Source organism: Cygnus atratus, chromosome 5, assembly GCF_013377495.2.
Source record: "Cygnus atratus isolate AKBS03 ecotype Queensland, Australia chromosome 5, CAtr_DNAZoo_HiC_assembly, whole genome shotgun sequence".
NCBI lineage: Eukaryota > Metazoa > Chordata > Aves > Anseriformes > Anatidae > Cygnus > Cygnus atratus.
This window is the reverse complement of record NC_066366.1, coordinates 41513251-41538599: the sequence shown is the minus strand read 5'-3', so window position 1 is coordinate 41538599 and position 25349 is coordinate 41513251. Positions and strand designations below refer to the sequence as shown.

At 39.3% G+C, this 25349-nt stretch overlaps 1 protein-coding gene across 1 annotated transcript in view; it reads right to left on the bottom strand.

The window, feature by feature from the left end:
- YLPM1 (YLP motif containing 1) overlaps nucleotides 1-25349 on the bottom strand; it is a 38802-nt gene that overhangs the window by 1289 nt on the left and 12164 nt on the right. Inside the window, exons 5-18 of the mRNA XM_050711133.1 lie at nucleotides 19364-19461; nucleotides 17079-17516; nucleotides 15872-15964; nucleotides 15300-15474; nucleotides 15007-15128; nucleotides 14544-14698; nucleotides 13824-13886; nucleotides 13337-13456; nucleotides 12873-13049; nucleotides 12576-12659; nucleotides 12218-12301; nucleotides 10662-10748; nucleotides 7525-7576; nucleotides 2211-2341 (exon numbers count right to left, since the gene is read on the bottom strand). Of these exons, the coding sequence (XP_050567090.1) occupies nucleotides 2211-2341; nucleotides 7525-7576; nucleotides 10662-10748; nucleotides 12218-12301; nucleotides 12576-12659; nucleotides 12873-13049; nucleotides 13337-13456; nucleotides 13824-13886; nucleotides 14544-14698; nucleotides 15007-15128; nucleotides 15300-15474; nucleotides 15872-15964; nucleotides 17079-17516; nucleotides 19364-19461 (1879 nt within the window). The remainder of the gene's footprint in view (nucleotides 1-2210; nucleotides 2342-7524; nucleotides 7577-10661; nucleotides 10749-12217; nucleotides 12302-12575; nucleotides 12660-12872; nucleotides 13050-13336; nucleotides 13457-13823; nucleotides 13887-14543; nucleotides 14699-15006; nucleotides 15129-15299; nucleotides 15475-15871; nucleotides 15965-17078; nucleotides 17517-19363; nucleotides 19462-25349) is intronic.

Sequence of the window (25349 nt, the reverse complement as noted above, 5' to 3'; positions counted from 1 at the left end):
ATCACTACAGTTACTTTCCTATGCAAAGCAATGCTTCCTGCAGGAAGAATTACCAAAGATTCATTTAGTGTCTTCATTTCTGTAGAACCTGTCTTTCAATTGCACAATGGAAACACCTAGGAGAAGACTATGAAACTACAGGAAGAGCGTGTGAACAGCAACTCAGCAGTGAATGACTGAATGAGGGTCAGTTTTCTTTATGTTCTGTGACAGATTTTTATTTAAATCTTTTTACTGATTCTTTCCACTAAATAACGTCTTTGTGCACTGGTTGCTTTCCATCTTTACAGCTGAATCCGTTTCCTCTATGGCTCTTCACTGTCATGCAGATCACTTGCCCTCATCCTGTTCAAACACACACAGTCACTTCCTCACCCACAAACCCAGACACGATGTGGGGGCACGGGGAGGGGAGTGTAACTGCGGGGAGGGAGGAAGGTGGTGATGAATGGCCACTGTCCAGGAACTCAACAGCAACACACAACTGCAGGACAAGAAAAACAGTAAGTGAAGGAGCTCTTCCCTGACATCCTGCTGACTCCCATTCAAACTGATCTGTTACTTTTGGACATACCCATATCACCTTTCTTCCAGCACCCCCCTAATTCCACATTCTAGCTGAACTTCCTCAGATATTCATACTGATATGCAATGCCTGCTTTCTTCCACCATCACTTCCTCTGAAAATGTCTTAGTAACTCCTTTTCTCTCACACAGTGTTCAGTACTACCCGTGTTTTCTACTTGACTTTACAAAGCAAACCAACAAACCCAAACACAGACAGTCAACTCAAACTACTTTTAGTGGCAAAGTTGAATGAATTGCATTGCTGATCAACTCGTTCATTAAAAAATAAGTATGAAAAATAACTTAGCTGCAAAATCAACTGTAGTCTGTACAAGACCCACAGCTCCTTATCAGCTTTAATACAGAGCGAGCTGTAACAGGTATTTCTAGGAGATTTGTATACATATACACACATCATTCTCTCCTCCCTCCCTGGTTCCTTACATTTTCCTTGAAGCTAACACACTTTTAACCTCATGTTTTGTTTTAAACCGATTACTACTACATATATTCACAGTGGATAGAGATGGAAATCCAGACAGTTGAGTATCTGCTTGGGTACAAAGCTTATGGCAGAAGCGATGAATTAGAAAGCATGTCCGAGTATCTTTATCTGGTAGTAAATACGCTTCTTCACATACTATATTGGTTGCACGGATGCAAATGATGTTCCTTTTTTGTTTGTTGTTCTTTCATCTTTATGTAAAGGTTCATGGGACATATAGAAAAGCAAACTACAAAAAATTAGTCTATAGTTATTAATGTTGGCTACGCTCTGAATGTAAGTTTGTATATTCTTTTCCACCACATAGTGGTATTTGTGATAATCCTAACATTTAAGAATACAGAAGAATACCAATGTGCTATCCATGTCAAATGGTAAATTTTAGCATGTTGTACCAGTCAGATTTGAAGATGTAATTCTGAAAGCAAAAGCTTGTCTTTCTGTTTTGGAAAAAATAAGCATCCTACCTATTACCTCTTTCATCTTCCCCCATGATTTTTAAATTTTTTTTTTTTCAGTGGTATTTGAAAATGTAGCAGTTTATGCTCAGAACAGAAGTACATATAGAGTGATTGAAGCCACCTTCTTAAACACCCTCTCCCAAGCTGTATGAAAGGTATATGCAGGAGGTAACTTCAAGGTTTTACTGATAATGGATCTACATAGTTGATGCTTTCCTCAGCTGAACCTTTTTTAAAGTTAAGAACAGTGAATTGTTTCTCTGCCTACTTATTATAAAACCTAACACAAAAATTAGTTTAATAAAGTCATCATCATCTTGTCTTAGAATATACACTGTGTATCACACCATTTCATCACACAATGTAAAGCCTAAAAAAAGGACTCTACGCACATCTTCTTCCTCAGCACGAACTGGGATATGACTCCATTCTCAATCTCAGAAGCCATGCTATGCATAGTTATCTTCCATTACCTACAACTCCCCACTTCATTATACTTAATCTGTTTACCTCTGGAAGACTATTCTCCAAAATATTCTCCTACAGAATCTAACGGAAAATAAAAAGCGAGTCAAGGAAATTCCCGTATTCATATACACTGACTGACTTGATACAAACTCTTTATCACAGAAACCTTTCAATGGTCATCTACAGAAAGTCATTTGAAAGTTTATTACCCTCTTCTTTCCAGGTTCAGAAGCACGAGTGTCATAGTCATCTGGAAGCTGTAGATAATCTTCCATTCTGCTGGCAATGGCTTCCCAGTCACGTTTCCTTTTAGTGCCAGTCCGCAAACCATCCAGCTTGTCTGAGAACAAACACAGAGCCTCAGAGTTAAAGGAGATTTTTTTCCTATTATTCACACAAACAAGATGTGAGAGGAAATATTTTCAAAAGAATGATCAGCAGAACTTGTACATCCAGCTTATCTTGATAGGCAGTATGATGAGAGTTGAAATAAACTAGAAGACTCAGCACCATTTTCAAGTTTTATTGATCTTTCACATTAACTGCGTGGCAACAACACTCAGTTTTGTTATTTGTATGAGGGAGAAAAGCTTGCTTTTCTGGATGCTCATACCATATAGAGTCTGTACTTACAAGTACAATACAGCCACCCATAGCTCTTTAAGGAACTACAGATCCACCTGTTCTATATTAGAACACAAGACCAAAGCTGTAGCATCTCTCCCAGATTTGGGGTTTAATACTGTGTCAACCATTACATACATGCAATATCAGGGAATAAGTGACGATCGTATAATTTTACGCATCGAAAACAAGTTTTTGAGGTTCTGTTTCTGCTGAACAAAACCATCCCCTGAAACCCTGACCTCCCATTTTTCTTCTCCCTGCAAGGAAGAACCACCACAAAAAATCCTCCAGGACTGGAAAAAAAATCTCGGATTTTTTTGTTTCATGGTGCAAGAAGTCAGTCACAAATATTTGAGAAGTATGCTTGTCCAACAGCCATCATCTTCTTCTTTTCCTTATTGAACAAATAAATGCATGAAGAGAAACAGTTCCATTCCTAGGTTCTAAAATTTTGTTCCTCTTTAGACACTTATTTTCAGTGAAAAAATAACACCTTCTTGAAATTATGTGGTCAATTGCTTTTGGAAAGGAGATGAAAGAATTACTCATTTTAAGATTATGAACAATAAGACAATGAAAACAGGCTTCACAAGTCGAAGTAAATCCTAGTACTAATTCTCTTGCTGTATGCTACCATTTCATAAGCCAAAAACTAGGCATATGCAGAAGGAACACTAAGCTTGGTAGTTACGTTCTGTAAGCCATTTCCAGTGATGTCAGTAACAGTGCTTCAAAAGTCACCGCTGTAATTAAATTTACCCACCAAAGGTCTCTGAAATAAACCAAGTACAAAACAACATATTTTCTGGAGAGCAGAAGATGTTCAAGAGTATGTATTTAAAGAAGATCAGTTCAGAGATGAGTTTTTTTTACTTAATATTGGAGAGAGAAGAGCAACAACAGAGAGGATGTGAGGCAATGGTGATGTAGACATGATACTAACGTTTCAGTGCCATAACCTGGTGAAGTAACTTCTCTCTCATAGAACTCTAAAGTTTTTAAGAATTCACTTCTGCCCCATTTCTCTAGAACAGATACAGAACTTCTTCCAAGAAAACATTTTAATCCCTCTCTGAAAACAAAACAGAAAAGCAAAAAAACAAAACCCAAACCAAACAAATCAAAGAACACTTAATAAAACTGTGTGCAGAATATTTGTATCTGTTACATGATATCTTGTGACATGATTCATTTAAGGTTCTTCTTTGCTCTAAGTTAAATCTGCCAAGTTTGAAGCTCAATCTCCACAGAAAGCTGGTACTCCCTCTAGAAGACAAAATTAATTTACAAAATATTCCTCCATTACTCCAGCACACGACATACTCACACTATTCCTCAGTATTACTCTCAGATCAATCAGTGTAAAACATTCACAGAACAAGGGTTACAAGAAAAAGAAAAGGTATTTAAAGGGATAGCAACAAACAGATCGAGGAGCATTCAGGAACATAAAGAACTGGAAGTTCAGGAGCTCTGCTGACAGTTATGCATAACACAGACGTATTCCTGTTAGGAGGCAACCTGCTATGATGCAAGCGTATCTTATTTCCAGCGTCCCACTCCCTGCTGCACACAGACCAACTGAACACAGTCCCCAGAAATGTGTAACTTGTAACCAGGGGAGTTCAGGAGGCATTCAGCCTATCAGTTTCCCTCTGTCCCTTTTTGTTAGTGTTATACAGAATTTATTTTACAATGCTATCCCCTTCCATTTTTGAAGTTGGAATGCCTTCCTTTCCAGAGATCTGCTTCCACGCATACTATCATGGTTCACATGCAGCAGACACACTCTAAGGAAATGTCAAAAGCCTACCAGAATTTTTTTTTTTCCCCTGAAAACAAGACAAGGTGTCATTTTGTAACAACGGTGCTTGTGAATATTTATGGCAGATGATTACTGAGCGTTAAACTATCAAACAAATCACTTCACCATTTCAATTTTAAAAACAACGAAACAGCAGCGTTTTTGAAAACTTGTAGAATGAAAAACTCACCTTTAGAATTTTAATAATAGGTTCTGAAAGTAAATTACTTACTTTGCTCAAAGTAAATCAATCAATTGGCTACTTTTTTGCCTTTCTTGTACAAAAGCTACAAAGTTTTAAGTGAAATGTTATTTGCATTCCAGAGCAAATTTTACAACGGTATCAGAACCTCACCTATGGTAGAAGTCATTTCTCCTTTTGCAGAACTTTGTCCAACTCAAGACTAAGCCGCATTTTGAAACAGAGTACAGTACTAAACACTTAACATAGTCAAATTTTAAAAACATTAGTCCATTTCTGTAAGTTTAAGAGCCTGAGTGTATGATGCACTGAGACAGACTGAAACAGTAGTGACTAGATTTTAAAATAAAAATGTGGTTTGCAGTCACAACACGTAAGGAAACGCTATACCAGCATACATAGTCAGAGGAATGCATCAACCCTGCCAAAGTAAATTTGAACTAAAGCAAGTGCTCTGGAGCGAACAGCATGGTGACTGGCACAAGTCAGCACTGCAGCTAGAAGAGCTCATGCTTTTCAGACCTTTTCTAAGGCTTTCTGTGATTAGTAAGATCTTGTGTCCTCCTGTAACAATATCTATTCAGAAAGAAATCCAAAAGGCAGAAGAGGACTTACAGAATTTTTTTCGGATTCTGCACTTAGGCAACCTCTGCAAATACATGCCCGCTGGGACTAATGCAATAAACCTAATGGGCAGGCCAGCTCCCAGGAAATAACCCAACTTGGGAATGACAAATGCATACCACAGTTTACATGCCTTTCAGGAAATAATTTTGATATGTCATCTACTGAAATGGGCCTGTGAATAACCAAACAAAATCTTACTGCGAATTAAATATAATTATTACTCACAGACTGCAAGTGCTTATAAAGCGCAACCTCAGCTAAAAGCTGTCTGCCCTCACAAAGTAGTTTTTCAAAAATAAACAAAACAGCATTTGTTATGTAGGAATGCCAGGCTTTTTATAACGTACGTTCTGTCAGAATTTACTTTTAATCTGTAGTTCTATATAGTTATAAATATGAATCTAGAGGGTAGTTATGAAAGTAAAATTGTGAATACAGATTTAATAGAAAGACCTTCTCAGCACCTGTGACTTACAGTCTGCTAAGATCCAGTTTGTTAACTGATTGTTATTATTCCCACAGTCCTGGAAGTAATTTATTTTAGAGTAAAATTGACTCTGCTGCTCTCTCCCAGTTTTACGTTTATGTTAACTGGAGACCATATAAAAATCCTCTTGCATTTTCTATTACGGATTTTCCACATGGAAAGAAAGTCAGCACAATTCTGTTGTTAGCAGTATTTGATCATGAATGAGGTAGACTTTGACAGCTATCTGTAACTTTCTGACGCAGTCACAGTCCCCACATTACTAGAAACTACCCATAAAAACTTTTAGAACATACTCTGGACTCCTGCCGTATTTATAAAAGGCATGGGATAACTTAAAAGTTCTCTCTATGCAGCGCAACGCATCTGTTCCTACTTAGTACATAAAGAAGAGTCTGTATAATTTAGAACAACACAACACATCAGAGCCTTGCATTCTTCAACAATGCAGAGTTAGAAAAAATCATTACAAATTTAAGAAATAATCATAAGATACGAAAAGCAATTAACTTGTATACCAAGAATGCAGAAAAATCTTTGTCTTGAACTGCCTTGCTGTTCGACATGCTGCAAGCATTGAGTATGAATCTCCTCCAGTTTTACTGCAGGTGCCACAAAGCCAATATATTCCACAAATATTTAAATGACTTAAAAGAGAGCACAGCAGCAGAAGACATGGTTAGCAGCAAGAGATGAAAATCTGCTTTATGTAAGCTACAACTTCTGATGCTATTTCTGTTGTACAAATGTGATTTTGGTTATTGGAAAGTAATCATACACAGGGCTGTACCACATGCAGAAGACCTCAAAAAATGCTAAGACATACTGTATCCCACTCAGGTATTTGTTACTTCTCAGAGATGTGATAGAAAATGATAGTTTTATGCACCTTCCACTCATAAAATCTTGGCTTAGTACCATTATTGTTCACTGGGTGAAAAAAAATAAAAATCCCACAAAAACATAATGACTAAAAACTTATTTCCACATGTCCATATTGCATCATATCCATGGTGCCTGCATTTCAACCTGAAGGTCGCTTTTGACTTTGATAGAATTGTAATATTAGCACTTATTTATATACAATGCAGCCAGCAGCACTAATCAGAACAGGAGTGCAGCAAAAATCATGCCCTTGTAAGTCCTGGAAAGTCCATTCTGCATCCTACTAAGAAAAATTCTAGTACCCCCCTGGAATTTGAAATGCTTAACAAACTTTAACTTATTAATACATAACTTGTTGAAAAGATGACGCCGATTCATTGAGAACCAATTTCAACATATGGTACTTCTCTGTCCTCACCCATGCCAGTTTTGGAAAGTAAGATGCATCATCAATACAATTTTACCTACTATGCAAGTCTCCAAGAAAGTGAGTAGTTACTGACGACATTTATGCTTGAGAAACACATATGCAGTATGAACAAGAATGCAGTGCAATGTAAGTTGACTCTTCACTTTTTATAATACAGAGGAGATGAATAACGAATAGGAATACCGCTTTAAATAAATTTTACAACACAATACCTTCCCTGAACAGATGGAAGAACAATTAATGAGTATATAAAACAGCGATGGTTAGAAAGTCATAATTCCCATGTCTCTGGTGGCAGAGGGAAATTCCTTTTCTGTATTGAAGCTTTTGCAGTTTCAGATGTGTATGAGACCAGTACATTTATTTGTCTTTGGTAGGGAGGCACAGTGAAAATGGAAATTAAAGTTTTGCAAATATCATCAGATACCAACTATAAGAAACAGGAAAAAATAAATACCCACCTAGCTTTGCCTCAGAAGTGTCCATCTCCCATTTGCTTTTCGGAATGTAACCCTAAATCATACACAGAGAGAAGCTCGGAGGATTAGAGAGAGCAACACATGCATATCACTTTTGAACTGGAAACAGCATTATAATGGGAGCTTAAGGTATTTCTTTTTGTAAGGCACAATTCTTGTTATCAGATGAAGGAAACAAGTTACTCAGTATTTCAGAACTTCTGCATCCACTTACTTCCCTTTCAGTAAGTGACTTTAGCAGCCCTTGCACATCATTACAAGAACGCTGCTCTGCCAACACAGAACTCCAGAATGAGTCTAACAGATAGCAATGGTGCTGGGTGCAGTTACTAGATTATAATATCCCAAGAGGCAAAGTTATAGCGACACAATTTATCAGGCATTAAGAATATACAAGGCTTTACAAATGCAAAAGTTATCTTAGTCAAATGCAAAATATACCTTAGTCAAATGTTTTTAATATATTTCCAGATTTACTACACACAAGCTTCACTTAATAATCCTTTCAGATGAACATACTAAATTCTTGTATGAGTAGTCAGTCCACATTTTTTTTCTAGTTTAAATGAGGTAGTATCTGCTGAAACTGAGATTTAATTATTTTTTCATTTAAAAATAACCCTCATCATGGTTCAAATATTATTTCCAAACACTTTTTCCCTACACGTCATAATACATTTTACATATAATAAACTTTAGCCAGTTCATTCCTTGCAAATGAAAATAGTATTAAATTTGGCAAAAAGGTATTTATTTTAGGTATTTTCTTGTAGTCTTTTCATTTTATACTCTTACACAAATAAATCCTTGCTAAGCAATTCTTTATAACTCATATAAGTAGTTTTATTCCTAATCTGAACAGCTGAAATTTTCTCTGCAATCACATAAAAAGCTCACTGTGGTGAAATGGAACCCTTGTGAGAGTTTCATTGTTTTAATGATTTTTAATATGGAGGGAAAAGAACTACTCTAAAAGATTTCAACAAGAAACCAAAAAATCCACAGACCAGTTTTAATACACTAATTCCTTTCCTGCTCTATTTATAGGTCGCCTCCACTGTGAACACCTGTGTATTCGTTAATGCTGAGTTATTAAATCAGTGTACCATGACAGAGAGCTACACTGCTTTTGTTTACGTTCAGCATTGCTCTTCCAAAATCTTTTACAGACTTTTTTTTTTTTCCTATCAAGCATGTATCAGTGATTTGAGATTATCAGACTTCTCTATTTTAATATTTTTAATCAAGTCTGTAGTTAATACAAACTAAAACAGTTTGCGCTGGAATATTTCATTGTGACAAATAAATAAATTTCAGGTATATACGTATATTTATACTTTTCAAACATGTTGCACATTAAAATATGCTCAGAAAAGTTATACCACAGCTAGGAGCATGTATTGAACAAAGCAATGTGTGATACATTGGTGAGAACACTAAGTTAAATGCATCAATAATTCATACCATCAAGCACAGAAAAGCAAGAATTGTCTGAACGCTTCAAACAACCCTATGAGAGTTGACAATAGCAACAGAAGAGTGACTTTGATGGTGTGAAATGCCCTAATGTGTGCTGAATCTGTATAATATCCCAGTCTTCGGATAGGGTAAGAAAAGATTCAGACTTCATCCTTTGGTACAAGACAGTTGGATATTTCAAGGACATTCGCCAGATGGAGCTTGAGACCTCTCTTTTTCCCCAGGATTAAGAGAAGTACAGGAGAATGAAATGAAGAACCTTTACCAACTGTTCTCAGGAAGGTGACAGATACCAAATACTTTTCTGTCTGACATACCTCTCTGAAATCAGCCATATGACTGAATGGCAAAGATTACATACGGCAGATTATTCTTTGCTGGTTTTCACCTCTCGTGAATTGGAATAGAAAACATTCTTTTATGTAGTTTACTTTTAGATATTAATAATTTGCATAGTTGCCACCACCATGCTTTCTCCTTGTCTTATAAAGAAAAGGCCTGTTCTTATGACGTACTGTGCAACAGGACACTCCCCAGAGCCCATAAACACACACACACAGAATTATGCACAGATTTCTCTCAAATGCTAAAAGACAACTTTCTATTCTAGATATAACTCATTTTCAAGAAATGAGAAGCTAGCAGCCATATTCTTGTAAACATGGATGCATCTTTAAAGAGTTCTAATCCCACTTTATGCAGTCTCATACTCTGTGCCAGAGAATAATTTAGTAGAGAATGAGTCATATTGCTAAAAAAAAACCTGAAGACCAACCAAAAAAACAAACCAAAAAAAACCAGCAAGCAAACCCCCAAACCAGATGTTTATTAAAATCCACTCTTCCTAAATTTTATTTTTGTTATTCTGTATTTCATCCGGTTTCTATACTGCCACTCATGAGGAAGAGTAATTTTCCATCAATGGACTTTGCTCATCCCAGACATTTTTGGTTACTTCCTGTTTATAGGAATTTAACTGCTTGGTTGTGGGAACCAGGGTTTGACACATTCAACTCTTCAAGCACTGATCAATTGTAACTCCAACACATACCAAGAAGTTACATTCAGAGGCCTTCTGCAGCCTTTTAAATACATACCCAAAAAAGCCAGCCCACAGAACTAATCTCTAACCTTCATTCATCCAAGAAATCTAATCCCTCAGCTTGGAAATACCTACTGACAAAGTCAGAAAGCCTCGGCAGAGAAAATATTCTTCGTAACTGTTGTCATATACTATGACAGTTGAGACGAGTTCTTTAGACGTGTGAAAGAAAATAAGCTAAATGAAACTTTGCCCATTCTTCCCATCCCTCCACTTGGTATGATACTTAGACAATCTGGAAGAGAGAGCTATAGTGTACCGTAACTTATAAATAAATGTCTGCAAGAGGCATGTTGCCATGATACTCTGATAATGCTGTTTGTGTCATACACTCACAGATTATTTAAAAAAATCAGATAGAAATAACATGATTTGACATTAAAGTTCTCTTAGAAATGTTTAAGGAACAAATGACTATAGATGTGTGTATTAAAATCGCACTGCTAAGAATGGCAATGGGTTGGCATTTACAAGATCGAGACTCTCCCTCAGACATATTAAAAAGCATTTTGTTAGAGATGGCTGATGTGTCTCCTACCAGTTCACTTTCTTCTTCCTCTGCTGCATCCTTCTTGGCTTCTTCTTTCTGGTCTTCAATATTTGCATCAAAATCCTCCATCTCCACCTGTTACAAAGCACAAGCACAGACTTGCAAAGCACTGCTTGACTTCTAAGTCTCATTTTTTTAGTAGGTTAAGCAGAAGATTCCAAGCTCAAATAGAAGAGGAAAGATCGAATTAGTTTTGGCAAGCACTATGTTGCAGTTTCTATGAATACTGGATCTACTTCTGCTTCCTTCAAAGCAGGTTCCCTTCTTCCTGGAGCGAGAAACTGTGTGGGGAGAGTAGCAATAGTTTGTGATCCTCCTTCACATGGATTCTTCATGCTAACGTATTTGTAACAGTTAAATACCTCCCTTGCTTCATACACAATCATGTTTCAAAACTTGAAATTTTGTAAGAAGATCTTAAACTTCTCACTTACAAATCACTTGAATGGCACTCTCTGTATAGAATGTATCTTTATCAAGCCTCTATCTTAAGTATTTAATTATCACAGTGGAGATTATTAATCACAGAGATTAATGTAATGAACAAAAATGGATGCTTTAAAACACATCTAACCCTGCCAATCTAATGGAATACTTTCGGGGGTCCATATCTCTAATGGTAATTCATGTGTATACTCTGAAATGCCAGCTACTCTCATACATATGCAGTTATGAAAACCATTAGTAAAACCTTGATGAACATATCAGAGTAAACCCCTAATATGTCCTTCTCTGGGTCTACTTGAGAGCTGAAACTTTTGCTCTCCTCTTGAAGATGACTATTTTACAATAAAAAGTATCTGTAGAGTAGAAAATAACCTGCTGAGATCATGACAAGCTGCAAAGAGTAAACACCCTTCCTGTTTCAGCAGGTCAACAGTTTCTATGGACACAGCAAGAGCTGTTCTGACAGCAACATGCAGCTCTGGTACATTCAATACAACCATTAACATACTAGTTTATTTCCAGAGTTCCTGAAATGTATGTCAAAGAAGAATGCAACAATACAGAAGGATAATGTATCCAAGATATGTGTCATGGTAAAATGTAAATGGAATAAAAGGTAACATTCCTCTATATTAAGTGTCATCTTCTGCTAAATGTGTTTTATTTACTACTACTCTGTACAGGTCTGGATTTCACAAAGCAGGGATCCAGAGGAGTTAATGTTTATTTACTTATTTTATCAACTATTTCTCAAATTATGAACAACTAAGCTGAAAAGGTGCCAAGGTTTGTCTGAGAGAGCAAAAATACTCTTTAATTGGTACTAAACAGTTGCTAAAGAACAAAGTGGCTTCAATTCTTCCTCAAAGATGCGTAAGTCAGGGCTCCAAACAAAAATGCCTTAAAAAGTAGCATGTGCCTTTGTATTTAGGTAGTTGATAAGAATAATGGAATACACTTATCTGACAGCAATTCCATCTTTCTATAGTGTCAAGTACATGGCAGTCCTGTTTGTCATCATACCTTCACCTGCTTTATATTTTCAGTATAGACACATCTCCACAATTTGTCATTTTAACAAGCAGAGATACTCTTACCTCTTCGATAGCAGCATCTTGCAATAGAGAACGAATGTCCAGGCGCATCATGTGACGTGGCGCTGCCTCCCAGTGATCAGACATCTAAAAAAATACACCAAAAAAACCCAAAACATAAAAACGAAGCACCTCCAAAACCATAAGAGATTGAACAGAAAATTGGGCTTCTTATCACAAGAAAAGATCTATCTGCACTTAAGTCACTTCAGTCGATCCTGTGAAATAACCACCAGCTCCTCTTCGAAGAAAAGTGTAGGCATTATGTAGACTAAAACAAGCCAAGTTTTCCAACAACAGCAGGAGCGAAAACACAAGGAAACTTGCAATTAATCCTATGACTCCATATGTATACAGTTACCCTGCTGATTTCCTTTAGCTTGCGTCCATGTATATTCCTCTTGGAACACGTCTGGTTATCTGCGCTCATTTCTGCTAAGTACACCTAGAAAGAGAAAGACAATATTAAATGTTTTAAATTAGTTTTTAGAGTTTTTCTATCTGGTCATACACTCCACAGTTGTACATTCCAAGAAAGGTAAACTTACAGCTCTAGACCATAGCACTCTTCCTTAACATAGGAACGACTTTGCATTCAAAAGTTTAGAAATACTGGTATACAGGTGCTAGGAAATTCAAATGCCTTCTAGGTATTCACCTCAAAACCCTTGGTTTTCGCTGCACTCCAAAACTGCTCAAAATGTCGCACTCTATCATTGATAGCATCAAGGATAATGAAAGGAAAGAAGCCATCATCCAACGTCTTTTTGAAAGTTTTAAACATGCTGGTGCGATAGGTCTCTTCCATATCAGCTTCATATTCATATTCCATCACCTGGATCAATGACAAAAGCATTTAAGGAAGAGGACACCTATTAAGCTGTTAACATTTAACTGCTGAATATCCTGATCACAAAGTACGTTAGCATGAGAAAGCCATCTTCCAAAATCAACTTTCAATCATTTGCCCATTCTGCCCCTACGTTAGATTGACTTGTTTTGAAAAACAATCCCCCACACCGCTGCATTCTTCCAAAGCAACAGACTGAAATTTTGATTGCCACTGTGTTGTTCCACAGTATCTTGCTTCTTTGTCAAAATAAGCAACTGAATTAGAAGTACCTTCTTTTTTACTTTTTTCCCTGTATCTGGGTCTCTCTCTTCTTTTTCTACTTCAGTGATGAAATAGTCATCCAGGCTGAGCACTCTTGGTGCAGGTCCTCCACACTCTACTTCCTTATCCTGGGAAGAAAGCAAAACAGAAATACTTCTGGGTACCTGTAAAAATTCCATTCTGTTACAGAAGACCCTCAAAATGGTTTTGGCAAACGGCAATTCCCTGCTCTATATTCAAAGCAGGAAGAAAGCAGTATTCCTCATGGTTGCTGAGACTGGACAGGATTCACATGCCACACGAGGACATGGAACATTAATTAACAACAGACTGAAATTCCAGGTCTTGATCTCATCTCTTCCAGGTCTTCCTACTTCTTCCAATAAGTCTGACTTAATTTTTTATCTTAGTATACTGTACAAACAGAAAGACAACAGTAGAGAAAGTACACAAAAGAGATGAGCAGCACTACAGAGTGAGCAGTCCTTTACGTACCCTGATGAGTTTTGCTACATGCGTCTTTCCACTGCCAGGCAACCCTCTCATTATGATTACAATCTGAAACAAAGATAATGTAAAATAAGGTAGGAGACTGTACTAAATTTAACAGATCTCTTATACAAAGAAATTCTAGAAAAATTACATGCCCTGTGCTCACAACTTTGTCTATCATCAAGCAAAGCCAGTACCATGCCTCACTCCCAGGTTTTACAAACCATGTTGTAACACATTGCAGTAGTTCCACAGGACTAATAATAAGATTATGTGATGTTAATAGTCTCAGCAGCTCACACTGCACAAGATATTATGAAACTGTTTACAATAAAGTTAATTGAATGAGTCTTGTCTAAATGTTTTATTGCCTGGATCTTATTTTTTCTGACTTTTATATGGCACACTGCCAGCTCTCTGACGGGATAAAGCCAAGTCTTTCCTCTGATACATCAAAAACCCAAGTAAAGATCTCAGAAGAATCTAAAACACATTAATATTACCAACTAGTAGGAATTTCATATTAGCTTTCCTAGGAGGTTTACATCTCCTGTGGACTCCTCAGGCCTAGGCTACAACATTCTGAGTATTAGCAACGGAACCAACAGAATTTACAGCGCTTCCCTGAATGTAAGCTTCCTCCCAACGTGTTACACTCATGAGCATTTTATCTGAATACAGACTTCATAGAAACTGATTGTTGCTGTTGCAATGCATACTCACCCTCTCTGGCCTGCTATCCCGTCCTGGTGGCTTCAAAATATCATCTACATTTTTAGATTCTGGCTTTCTTTCCACTCGTGGAGCAGGTGGTGGCTGACGAGGCATCGATGGAGCAGAAATAGGAATCCTTTCCTCAGGGTAATTTCTACGATCACCTTCAAATTCCAGTGATTGGACAGAAGAATTTTCTTAGTTTGGTGAAATTATAAATTTTAACACACACTCGTTACTTTAGGATAAATTCATGGATCTCTCCCCAAAACAATTCAAAGTTCTAATCTTGAAACTACTACAATCAAAGACATTTTTAGCAGGGTATGTTAACTGTCTTTTTCTGATCTCATCACTACTGAGAAACCAAACTATAACATTATCCAAATAAATTTTCCTGAATTCTATATTCTTAACAAAGAAATAATTTTTCATAATATTTTAGCAGGTATTCAGGACTGAGAAACCATACCTCCAAACATGGAAGGCCCATGATCATATGCTGGACGATCTGTCTTTCGTTCATACGGTGGTCTTTCAAAACCACCCCGCCTGGAGGATGGATGCTCTTTCTTGTCACGGTAAGACTGAGTCCTTGAAGGTGCAGTAGGAATAACCCTGCCAAAATAGTATTCTGTGTATTCGTAGAATTTTTTACTATGGATTCCAATAAGAAATTAATATGTACCTCAGTCAAAACAGACAGCCTGATACACAACCTAGCTTGAATCAAATTGATTTCAAAAACGTTCCAAAACTACATACCTATCATCTCGGGGATGACGCTCTTTCTCAAATCTCTCTCGTTCATAGTCCACAGAACCACGGTCTCTGTGCAATTCCCGCTCTCTCTTGAAATCCCGGTGATCTGCATTTGAATTACCTTGACGCTCAAAATAGGGTTCACGATCTCTTTCTCTGTTGTAACGACCAGGGTGCTCTGAAAGGAGAAACCCATGGAAATCCAAACTATTAAAACATATCCTGAATTTATTATTTTTGAAGGATAAACAACAAAAGTACAGGAAAAATATATAGAAATTCATGATGTGAGGGCTAAAACAAACTCAGCCACTGAATCTCTTTCCCAAACTGTAAGAGACAACCATAACATGCAACCCTACTTAAAGCTACTGAATTGAGTCTTTAACATGGCTTGGTCAATGACCGTATTACTCCTCTTGACAATATAAACTCTTATTTTTATGGGCCCTGGAAGGCAAGAAAGTGGTTCTTATTTAAATCAGGAGTTATTTAGTTTAAAACACACTTGTAGTGCCTTACAACCTTTCTTATGGGCTAACTAATGGTCTGTGAGCTAACCAAGGGCTCCCTACCTTTTTGAAATGTTTGTCTCTCCGGCAAAGGTTCTGGACGCAGAGTTACCCTCTCCCCATATGGAATCTGTTCCACTTTACTGGTGGTTATATCTGGTTAAAAATAATCAGAAAACTAAGTAATGTCTTAACATACTCCTCTTCCATTTCCTTCCCAATGTCGTGAAAAGCACTCAGTCAACGACATTAGAAGCGACTGAAATAACTTACCAAAATATACATAAATACAGAACACCAGGGTTTTTAAAGTCTTAAGTATGTTTGTGCGTGCATAAGTATGTATACCACTTTACCTTAACAATGGGACTTTATTTCTTGGGATGAGTTCAGGTAGCTTGCACAGTTACATTATATACACTGATGCTATGAAAGTTTCAGTAACTCATCGAACTACTATAACATTGAGAATATTAACTGAAATGCTCTCTTAAGACTCTCAACAGTCATAGTTTTTCCAACTGCTTTTAGAGAAACATCCATTTAATGGAATTGATATGGCTTCAGTTAGAGAAAAACTCTCTTTAATGGCAACACACAATTTATGTACAACTTTACAACACAATTCCACTTTTGCAAAAAAGAAAACATGAGAGAAGTTGATTCAATTAAAAGAATAGCACTGAATTTTAGCTTTGATAAACTCAGTGCTAAAAATCAGAGGCTCCCACTGCTTAGGTGTTAAATGCCTGTTTAGCTTGCCAGCTCCTCAGAACCAGGACACTGGTTCTAGAGGGCTCTAGGCACTGTCTAGTATGTACCCCATACCTATTACGCAGTATATAAATAATGCAAACATTACCCACATTCTGCTTTAAGTCACTTCTCAGAACTGTAACAAACCAAAGTACTTTCTAACACAGTTACAGTCCCCATACTCAGTTATAAAGGGATTAAGGGAAAGTCTCACTATCAATCTAAATATAACGTTGATGTGACCATATCAGTTGGTGTTTATTAGATGCAGATGTGGATATATACCATTCAATTCACGTGACAAAGCTTTTCAGCATTAGAGAAAACATCAAACTCAAGACTGAAGATTATTGACTCCTTAAAATTGCACTGTTAAGTATTAGATCACAGTGTACGCAGCCTAAACATCAGCTGCAAAATATACGTGGCATATTTTGTGTGCCACACTCCTTTAGAATGGAGCTAACTATCCCTCCGTTACAGAATGGACAAATACATTCACTGTAATACCCACCTCGCCCGTGGCCATAATCCACAGTTTGCTGAATTATAGGTGCTTTAGGAACGGGTGGAATAACTGGAGGAAGTGACACTGGTACAGCTGACGGAACAGAGGTGTGAACAGCAGGTACTTTCACTGGCGAGGATACTGGTGGAGGCATCATTGACTCCTGTTTACATAATTCGTACTCCATATTTGCTCCTTTATCCTCATTTGTGTCCCAGAGTCCGTGGAAAGAATCCTCATCCCAGCGTTCCTGTTCCACAGCAGAAGGTGATGGTTTTAAAGACTGACCATGACTTGGGGCTGTAGTTGGAGTAGGAACTGGAGCATGTGGCCTTGTCATAGGTGTAGCAGGCCTTGCCAGTGGGGCAGTTGGTCTTGTCACAGGGGTGGGCTGTCTGAACAACACGGGAGGCTTTATAATAACAGCAGGAGAAGGTTTAATAGCTTGGGCTTCTACTGGTGCCTCTGAAGATAGCTGAGAAGAGACCTAGATGCAGAAAGCACTTTAAATAGAGATCTGTAATCTAACCTTCTCTCATCCTCTGCAAGTCAGTAAGCACAACGGCAATCTGTAATTAAATTGTAAGCATTTTCTAGTACCTCCATCAAGGTGCTACAGGTAGGAGGACAAAATTTCAAGAACTGGTGGCCTGAATTAATTTGGCGTTTGCTCACTATGCAAAGGCTTGAATATTATCTATTTTCTCCTTCAAAATAATATTAATTTAAGCTCCAGTGGGCCTATCTCAGTTCAAAGGTGTCTACTGTTTCATTCCCAAAGATTCTTTTGTTGTCTGTGAGGAGGCTGAAATAGTGTGGAAGTAGGGCAGCTTGCTGAGGCACAAAAGGATTGATAAGGCCAGCTTCTTTCTGGAAGTCACTGGAAAAATTCCCAGAGAACAGTATCACCTAGAAAACCCTTAATGGAATCAACATCAGATTGATATCAGAAATGGGGAGGTGTTGCCCAGTGAAAAAATCCAGTCTCGAACCAAACATCCCTGTGGAACCCCATGTACTGTGTCAAAAGGGTCTTTTCAGAATCCCAGCAGATGCCAAGTTAGAGGCAGCCTTACTAGCAGCATGCAAACGAACTCAGAGAACGGCTGTAGATACAGGCTGAGATTTGTAGTAAGTTCAAAGACATGGCAGAAATCCAAAGAAAGATAAGTTGTTTGAATACCCCTGGGCAGATGGGTGAAGTAGAAAATACCAAAGTTAGGAAGTAAAGTCACTTCCTAAAGATGCCAACATATCTGCAGCTCTTGGTAGCAAATCTGTTCCATTACTTTACTTTATAGACACTGTAAACAATGAAGAGGTCAGCTAGGCAAAAAGAAAACTTGCAGTGTATCATTCACAGCATAACGCTTCTCTGGAGGGAGGGACAAAGAAAACTTGGTCTGGCTAAACGTCAGGCTCGCAGGTCAGTACGGCCAAATTTATTGGTACCAGTAACTTTTAGGTTATGATCTAATGAAGAATGAAGTCTGTGCATCAACTCAGCATCGACTTCAACATACATTTAACAACACTGTTGTATTCATTCTAGGAAGGATTTATAAACCTGAGTAAACATGACTGGAGAACTTCAGCTGTCTTCTGATCTGGTATGAACTTGAACTATCAAAAAAAAAATTAAAGCATCTGAGAAGAGTTCCCAGAACCAACCAGGAGACTGGACAGCAGAGGAGTAAACTGTATCACAACAGGAGATGAAGGCACAGAGATACACAAATGTATGCTTCCACACGCTTCATGATATTCCAGTAATGAGTATTCCTAACAAAGACAGCCAACAGAAAGCTAATATCCACTTCATCTGAGTTTCTGATGGAACTATCCTCAAATTTCTTTTTCAACCTCTTCAAAGAGGAAGGAACACTTAAAGGAAAAGCAAAACAATCTGGGATTCAAAGATAATATCAGAACCTAGTTAGGTGGTGAAAAGGAGGGTCTTCTCATGAGCCTTACGGCCTTTTTTCATAAGAGCTCAACTCTTCTTGCACGTTGTCTTATAGCAGTCTAGGCTGTTAAACCTCACGAGCTACTGTCCCCAGCGGGTTATGTTCAGAAGACACAGTGGACTGAACGAATAAGAAAGACTTTGAAAAATCTAAAGAAACCACAAAGTTTCTTTGCCTCAACAAAAGACTGAAGAAGTTGTAAGGATTGCTGGGGAGGCATTCCACAGACAAGTCTGACCATCAGAGCGCAGAAAAGATCTGAAATACACAGAATTACTACCCACGTTACTACGTAGGCTTGAGATGAATTTACCTGAAAGGCACCTCCTGGCCTCGTGCTGGTGTTCTGTGATCTTGGAGAATCCTGTGCGGAAATGTCGGATTTAAACTCTTTCAACTTTTGCATCTGTTCTTTTTGCTCTCTGCACATGAATCACAAGAAAATGTTATTAGTCTGTAGCTCAAATGAAAACTTGAGAAATTAAAAGACGTATTACACTACCATTAGCAGCCAAGTCCAAAGTAGAAAAGGACATAAACAGGCTTTATGTGGTCAACACTGATTCAGAAATCCCTGTTTTGCATCCACCTAACCATGGAGGTATATAATATATTATCTGCCTCCTTTTTTGACCACAGATTTCCTCTGTGGCATACAGTTATGCTTTAGTACTTGGCCAGAACCACTCTGCTTTGATAGTAAAGAGCAGAGCTGGACTTTCAGGTTCTGCCAAGACCTGCAAATGTGAAGCCCAGGGGAGATGCGTGCCTAAATGCTTTCAGTGACTTGCTCTGGGATGCACACTAACGAGACTGAGGCCAACTCAAAGCACAACAAAGATTCCAACATTTAAACACAAAGTGGTGATGTTAGCTTTCCTTGCTTTATATATCTAAATGCTATTTAATACACAACCCATACACAGTCTGTGCAACAGAAACCAGGACCAGCAGTGAAAGCTATGACCACCAGGCTACAAAATTCGATTCAATGTGATTTTGTTTCCTTTCAGTTTTTGTTAACATCTTTTTATCTTGTTTTTCTTTAATTGCAGTAACTCTTTGTTGATATTTAATTGCATGTATTAAAGTAGCGTCCAAAAAACAACTAAGGAATCCCCTCTGTACTACTAGACACAACATAAGCCATCCTGATTAGCAATGCATCTGTTCAGCATCCAGGGCAAGGGGAACATGGCACACAGAAAGGGATCCCAAGTGCTGCATTAGTGCAAAGAGCATGAGCAATTGCCAGCACTTACAAGGTCTTCTTTATGCCTGGCTTAGGAAAAATAAACCACACGATAAATATAGAACAGCATGCAGCTCTGAGTATGCTGTCACGTACATGATAAAAGCAAAGCCAGATGAAGGCTTTATCTTTGGAGGTGAAAGTGATTATACTACTGGTGTAATTCCTGGTTAAAAAAATAAATAAAAAAAATCATAAGCAGTCTCCTTAAAGTTGTTTTTACCATTCAGACTGGGGTCACCTGCTCAGAAAAACCTGATGTGAAGTACCAGTGTAATTAATTTTAATAATATCCTCAAATGAAATTTAAAAACAACAGTATCACATTTATATTTCCCCTTTTTAGTGAATTAGAAAGTTGTATAAATCTACTTCCTTACATAAAAGGTTTTAGTTTCTATTCTCAAGCATCTCAGCTCTAATAAATTATTCACTTAGGCACTGATTCCCAAACTATGGTCCTTAAATTAAGTCCACTGGCTTGTAGCCATTCACATTAAACAGCTCAACTGGCCACCTGAGGCTATGAGAAAGCCAAGAAGCTGAAAATAAGCTGTTGCTCCAAAACTTTTGGCAAATGTTGCTTTGTAACACAGATTTCACAGTTACTAACACCTGTTGAATTAATCTAATTGCAGTGAAATATTAATTTATTCATAATAACAGTTCTCCCTTCCGTTTTTGAAATGGCTTTTCTTGCAATTTCTGCATGTAACTAAGACCTTCCCTCCATATGGGACAGATGCTTAGCAATCGAACAGATGCTCAGCAATCTTACGAGTTTGGAAACAATACAACTTCAAGAAAAGTGCAAAAATGTCTCTATCTTTCAACGTGGTTTAACGATGATGTAACAGTGATAACTGATTTTCATTTTAACTGTTCATTATTTTAGCAAAATACCTTCCTTGTGAAATTAAGTCCTTGTCTTTGCTACGTACCAATCATTAGCTATCTCACAACAACTCATGAATAAGGTGAACCACATGAACCTCTAGTAAATTTCTTCTTTACAATCTCCCCTGAAAGATCTCACTTCTCACTTACTGGATATAGTAAAAGAAACTTATCTTTCCAGTTTTCTCATGAATGCATGTAATGAACCAAAACTCAGGCATCGAATCACAAAGAAAACATTTGGATAGAGGGTATGCGCTCTCTTCTTATATTACTAAATTTACTGAGCCCTATCCTACCAGATATTTCTGATGTTTAAGAGGTTATTATTCTGTCACTTCTTTTAAAACCCTAAGGAGTCATGTCCTCCTAATTTGACAACACTGTTGTGTTGATCCTCAGAATTAAGATCAACCAAGCTTGACCAAATTACTCATCGAGGATGCTAGAGTTCAAATGAGAGAATATTGTAAAAAGGAAAAAAAAGCACCTACGCTTTAATTAAGAAGCAGTATCCAAAATTTTAATAGGTCCCACTGTGTGAATGAGGAACCACCTTAATGCAGATCTTGACATGTATTTAAAAGCAATTATCAACAAAGTCATCTGAGGATAACAGAAAGATTAAGAAGCAATTATCAACAAGCTCCTTTGAGGATAATGAAAAGGTTGGTCACGTGATGTGGACAGATCTATTCCTGGTAAGTAACAAATGGAGATGCCCTACTCATGGGGAAAGGTGTGACCATTTATTTAAGAAAAAAAGCCCATTCACAAAAGCTGTGATGGAGATAGTCCAAATAACTGGTTTCACATGAGCTCCCATTATCATACTGTAGAGGAAAGAAACGAAGCCATTACTGTACAAATGGAGGAAGAAATCAGGAAAGGAGTACCATCTTCACAGAAGCACCAAACCATTCTGATAGCTTGGCTTTAAATGCTCTGTTGGACAGTTGTAGGGGGAAAAATAACAAATTTAAGGAGCACCAATATAAGAAACACCATGCAATAGGTTCTCAGGGCACCTATCTTGCAACTCCATTAGCGAATAAGTATCCAAAAAAGAGGTTCCAAAAGCTTGCCACGGTCATGACTTTTACAAAATTACATCAGAACAATGTTTTCTTCCAATAAAACAGTGAACATTATTGTTAGGTTTGGAAAAGTATCTGAGTAATTGAGACAACTCCTGGAACTGGAAACACAGTAAGAAAACTTGTCTGACACCAGTCATTCACTCTATAAATATATAAAGGCACTCCCCTATACAGAGACCCAGTCTTAAAATTAGTACTTCTTATGTGTGAAGTAAAATGCGAGAATACTTTTAAACGTATATTCTGTTCTGAGAAAGGCACGAAGAGAGGAGGGAGTCAATAAGTTTTGTTTTGTTTCAAAAAAAGCTCTGAATCTCAGAGGCAGCCCATTACTGATTAAAATTTTGAAAATTTCATCCACATTCAAACTGCCCATATGGCTGGTTAGAGCTACAATTGGACTGAATTGTTTATTTAACAGCTAAAACTGGAGGTGGATTCACAATCCCAAGGAAAGCTTGGGACACCAAAATGTAGCTGCTTCTAGTCAAACTTAGAGTATTTAATTTGCATTGGAAAGAACGAGGAAGATAGGTCAGAAATACAAGAGCTGGGTCATCACAACATACTAATGCAGGACAAGTAACATTTAGCACGAAGATGTCCAACAGGAAGTTAACATCCTCCACACAACACCATATAACTGGAGTGTACCAGCTCAGAAGTTCAAAAATCTAGAAAAGATGCAATAATATCACAATGTGTAAGAAAATCTAATAAGTCTACTTAGTAATTTCTCTTTCCCCAAAAGTGACAGAATTAAGCAACTCACCGAAGCATTTTGAGCTCCTGGGCAGCTTTCAGAATTATCTCATGCTGTCTTTGGCTAAGGACCATCACTCCCCCCAAGGACTGTTCCGAGTCCAGGTTTGAATCTGCTCCCAGCATATCAGAGGAATGTGAAGGTGGAAGAAGGGATGAATCCAGCTGATCACCCATAGGTCGCAGTCTGTCTCCATCATCTGGATACCACCTATCCGTCAAGCGTTCCCTCTCCCAGTCAGTCCTTTCAGGAAGGTAGTCCTGCTTCTCCCGCCACGTGTCGTATCTCTCTGGATACTCTCGAATCCTCAGCTCCCCCCTGTCTCGGAGGTCTCTGTCATAGTGATCTCTGTTCCTATCGTCCCTCCACCTATCTTCGCGGTATCTATCCAGAGGTGGGAGGGGTGGTAATGGTGGGAGAGGGGGGATATCTAGGTCACGATTCCCCATTTCTCTATCATCCATAGGTCTCATGTCCCAGTCTCTATTATCCCATTCTCTGTCCACATCTTGATCATAAATATCTGTGGATCTTCCCGTCCTATCTAGATCTCTCTCTAGTTCCCTCTCCCTTGGCCTTTTCCAGTCATCCCACCATGAATCTCGTCTGTCGTGATCAGATGATAAAGGAGGTAGTGGTGGTAGGGGAGATAATGGAGGCAATGAATGGTGAGATTGCAACCTGTCATCTCTATCATATGGATCTACAGAATCATCTTGATAATCAGAGTTGTGATCTCCCCAGTATCGTTCTCTTTCCCAGTCATCCAACCGCTCATGCTCCAGAGGAAGGTCATCCCTACTATCTAAAGGAAACTCCTCCTGCATTCCCTCATCTTCATGACTCCAAGAACCCCTGAGTGCATCATCTCGATGGTACGGAGGCAATTTGTCAGGATCGTCTCCTAGGTGAATTGGTTTATCTATACTGCCCGCGTCAGACCTCCCTGCTTCCCTCTCCCGACTATCTGGCCTCCTGACATGTCCCCTCTCGTGGCTACCTGCCCTCCGGACAGGACCCCTCTCCCGGCTACCTGCCCTCCTGACAGGGACCCTCTCCCTGCTGCCCGCCCGCCTCACAGGGACCCTCTCCCTACTCCCTGCCCGCCGCATGGGCTCCCTCTCCCTGCTGCCCGCCCGCCTCATGGGCTCCCTTTCCCTGCTGCCCGCCCGCCTGACAGGTCCCCTCTCCCTGCTGCCCGCCCGCTGTGCCCTGTCCCGGCTGCCTGTCCGCCCGGCGAGCTCCCTGTCTCGGCTAGACATCACCCTCTCCCTGCTGTCTGACCGGCCACCCAGCGTCCTCTCCCGGCTGCCAGACCGCCCGTCGGGCATCCTCTCCCTGCTGCCCGACCGCCTGTCTGCCATCCTCTCCCTGCTGCCCGCTCTCCTGAACATCCCCCTGCCACGGATAGATGCCTGCCTAGCCTGCCCCCTGCCCCTGTACACGTATCCTCTGCCACGGCCCTCGTCCATCCTGCCCATTCCTCGGCCGTGGCCATCATCCATCCTGCCCATTCCCCAGCCACCGTCCATCCTGCCCATTCCCCGGCCACCGTCCATCCTGCCCATTCCTCGCCCGTCCATCCTGCCCATGCCCCTGCCACGGCCCATTCCCCAGCCACGGCCATCCCCCTGCCCCCTGCCCCGGCCATCATCCATCCTGCCCTGCCCCCTTCCTCTGTTTCCTGGTCCCTTGCCTCTGTCTTCATGCATAAATGGCCCTTTCCCTCTGCCTTCTGGCCCAGGCAGGCCCTGCGTACTGTCCGAACCAAGCAGCTGGCTCTCTGAGGAACTCAAATCCTGGCTTCCTGTTACAGGGGTCACCGCACCTCCCGGCCTTGCAACACCTGACTGCAAAGCTCCAGAGTTACTAGAAAGGGATGTCGAAGTCTGGTTCTGGATAGGTGGAGTAGTTACTTTGGAGTCTTCTACTTGCTGGTTGGGATCGTGTGAACTCCACGTCCACTTCTTAGGAGGATCTGAAGTAGTTTCTTTGACTTCACTTTTAGATGGTTCCTGTTGAGTGCTGGTGAGGTCCTCACTCGGCTCAACGGAGCCTGTACTTGTCACGTCAGTAGACTGCGTTCTACTTCCAGCCTGCTGATTGCCACCCATGTCTGTAAAAGGCTCTTTGTTTTCTGATCGTGAGTCTGTTTGTGACTGCTGCTGTCCTAAAGGAGGCCTGGGCCCCCTCCACCGTGGACCACTTGGTCGGGAACCATGTGCATGTGATGTATTTTGAGAAGTATAAAATTGTGCTGCTGGTCCACGTGGGATAGTTCCCCATCGACTCGTGTGC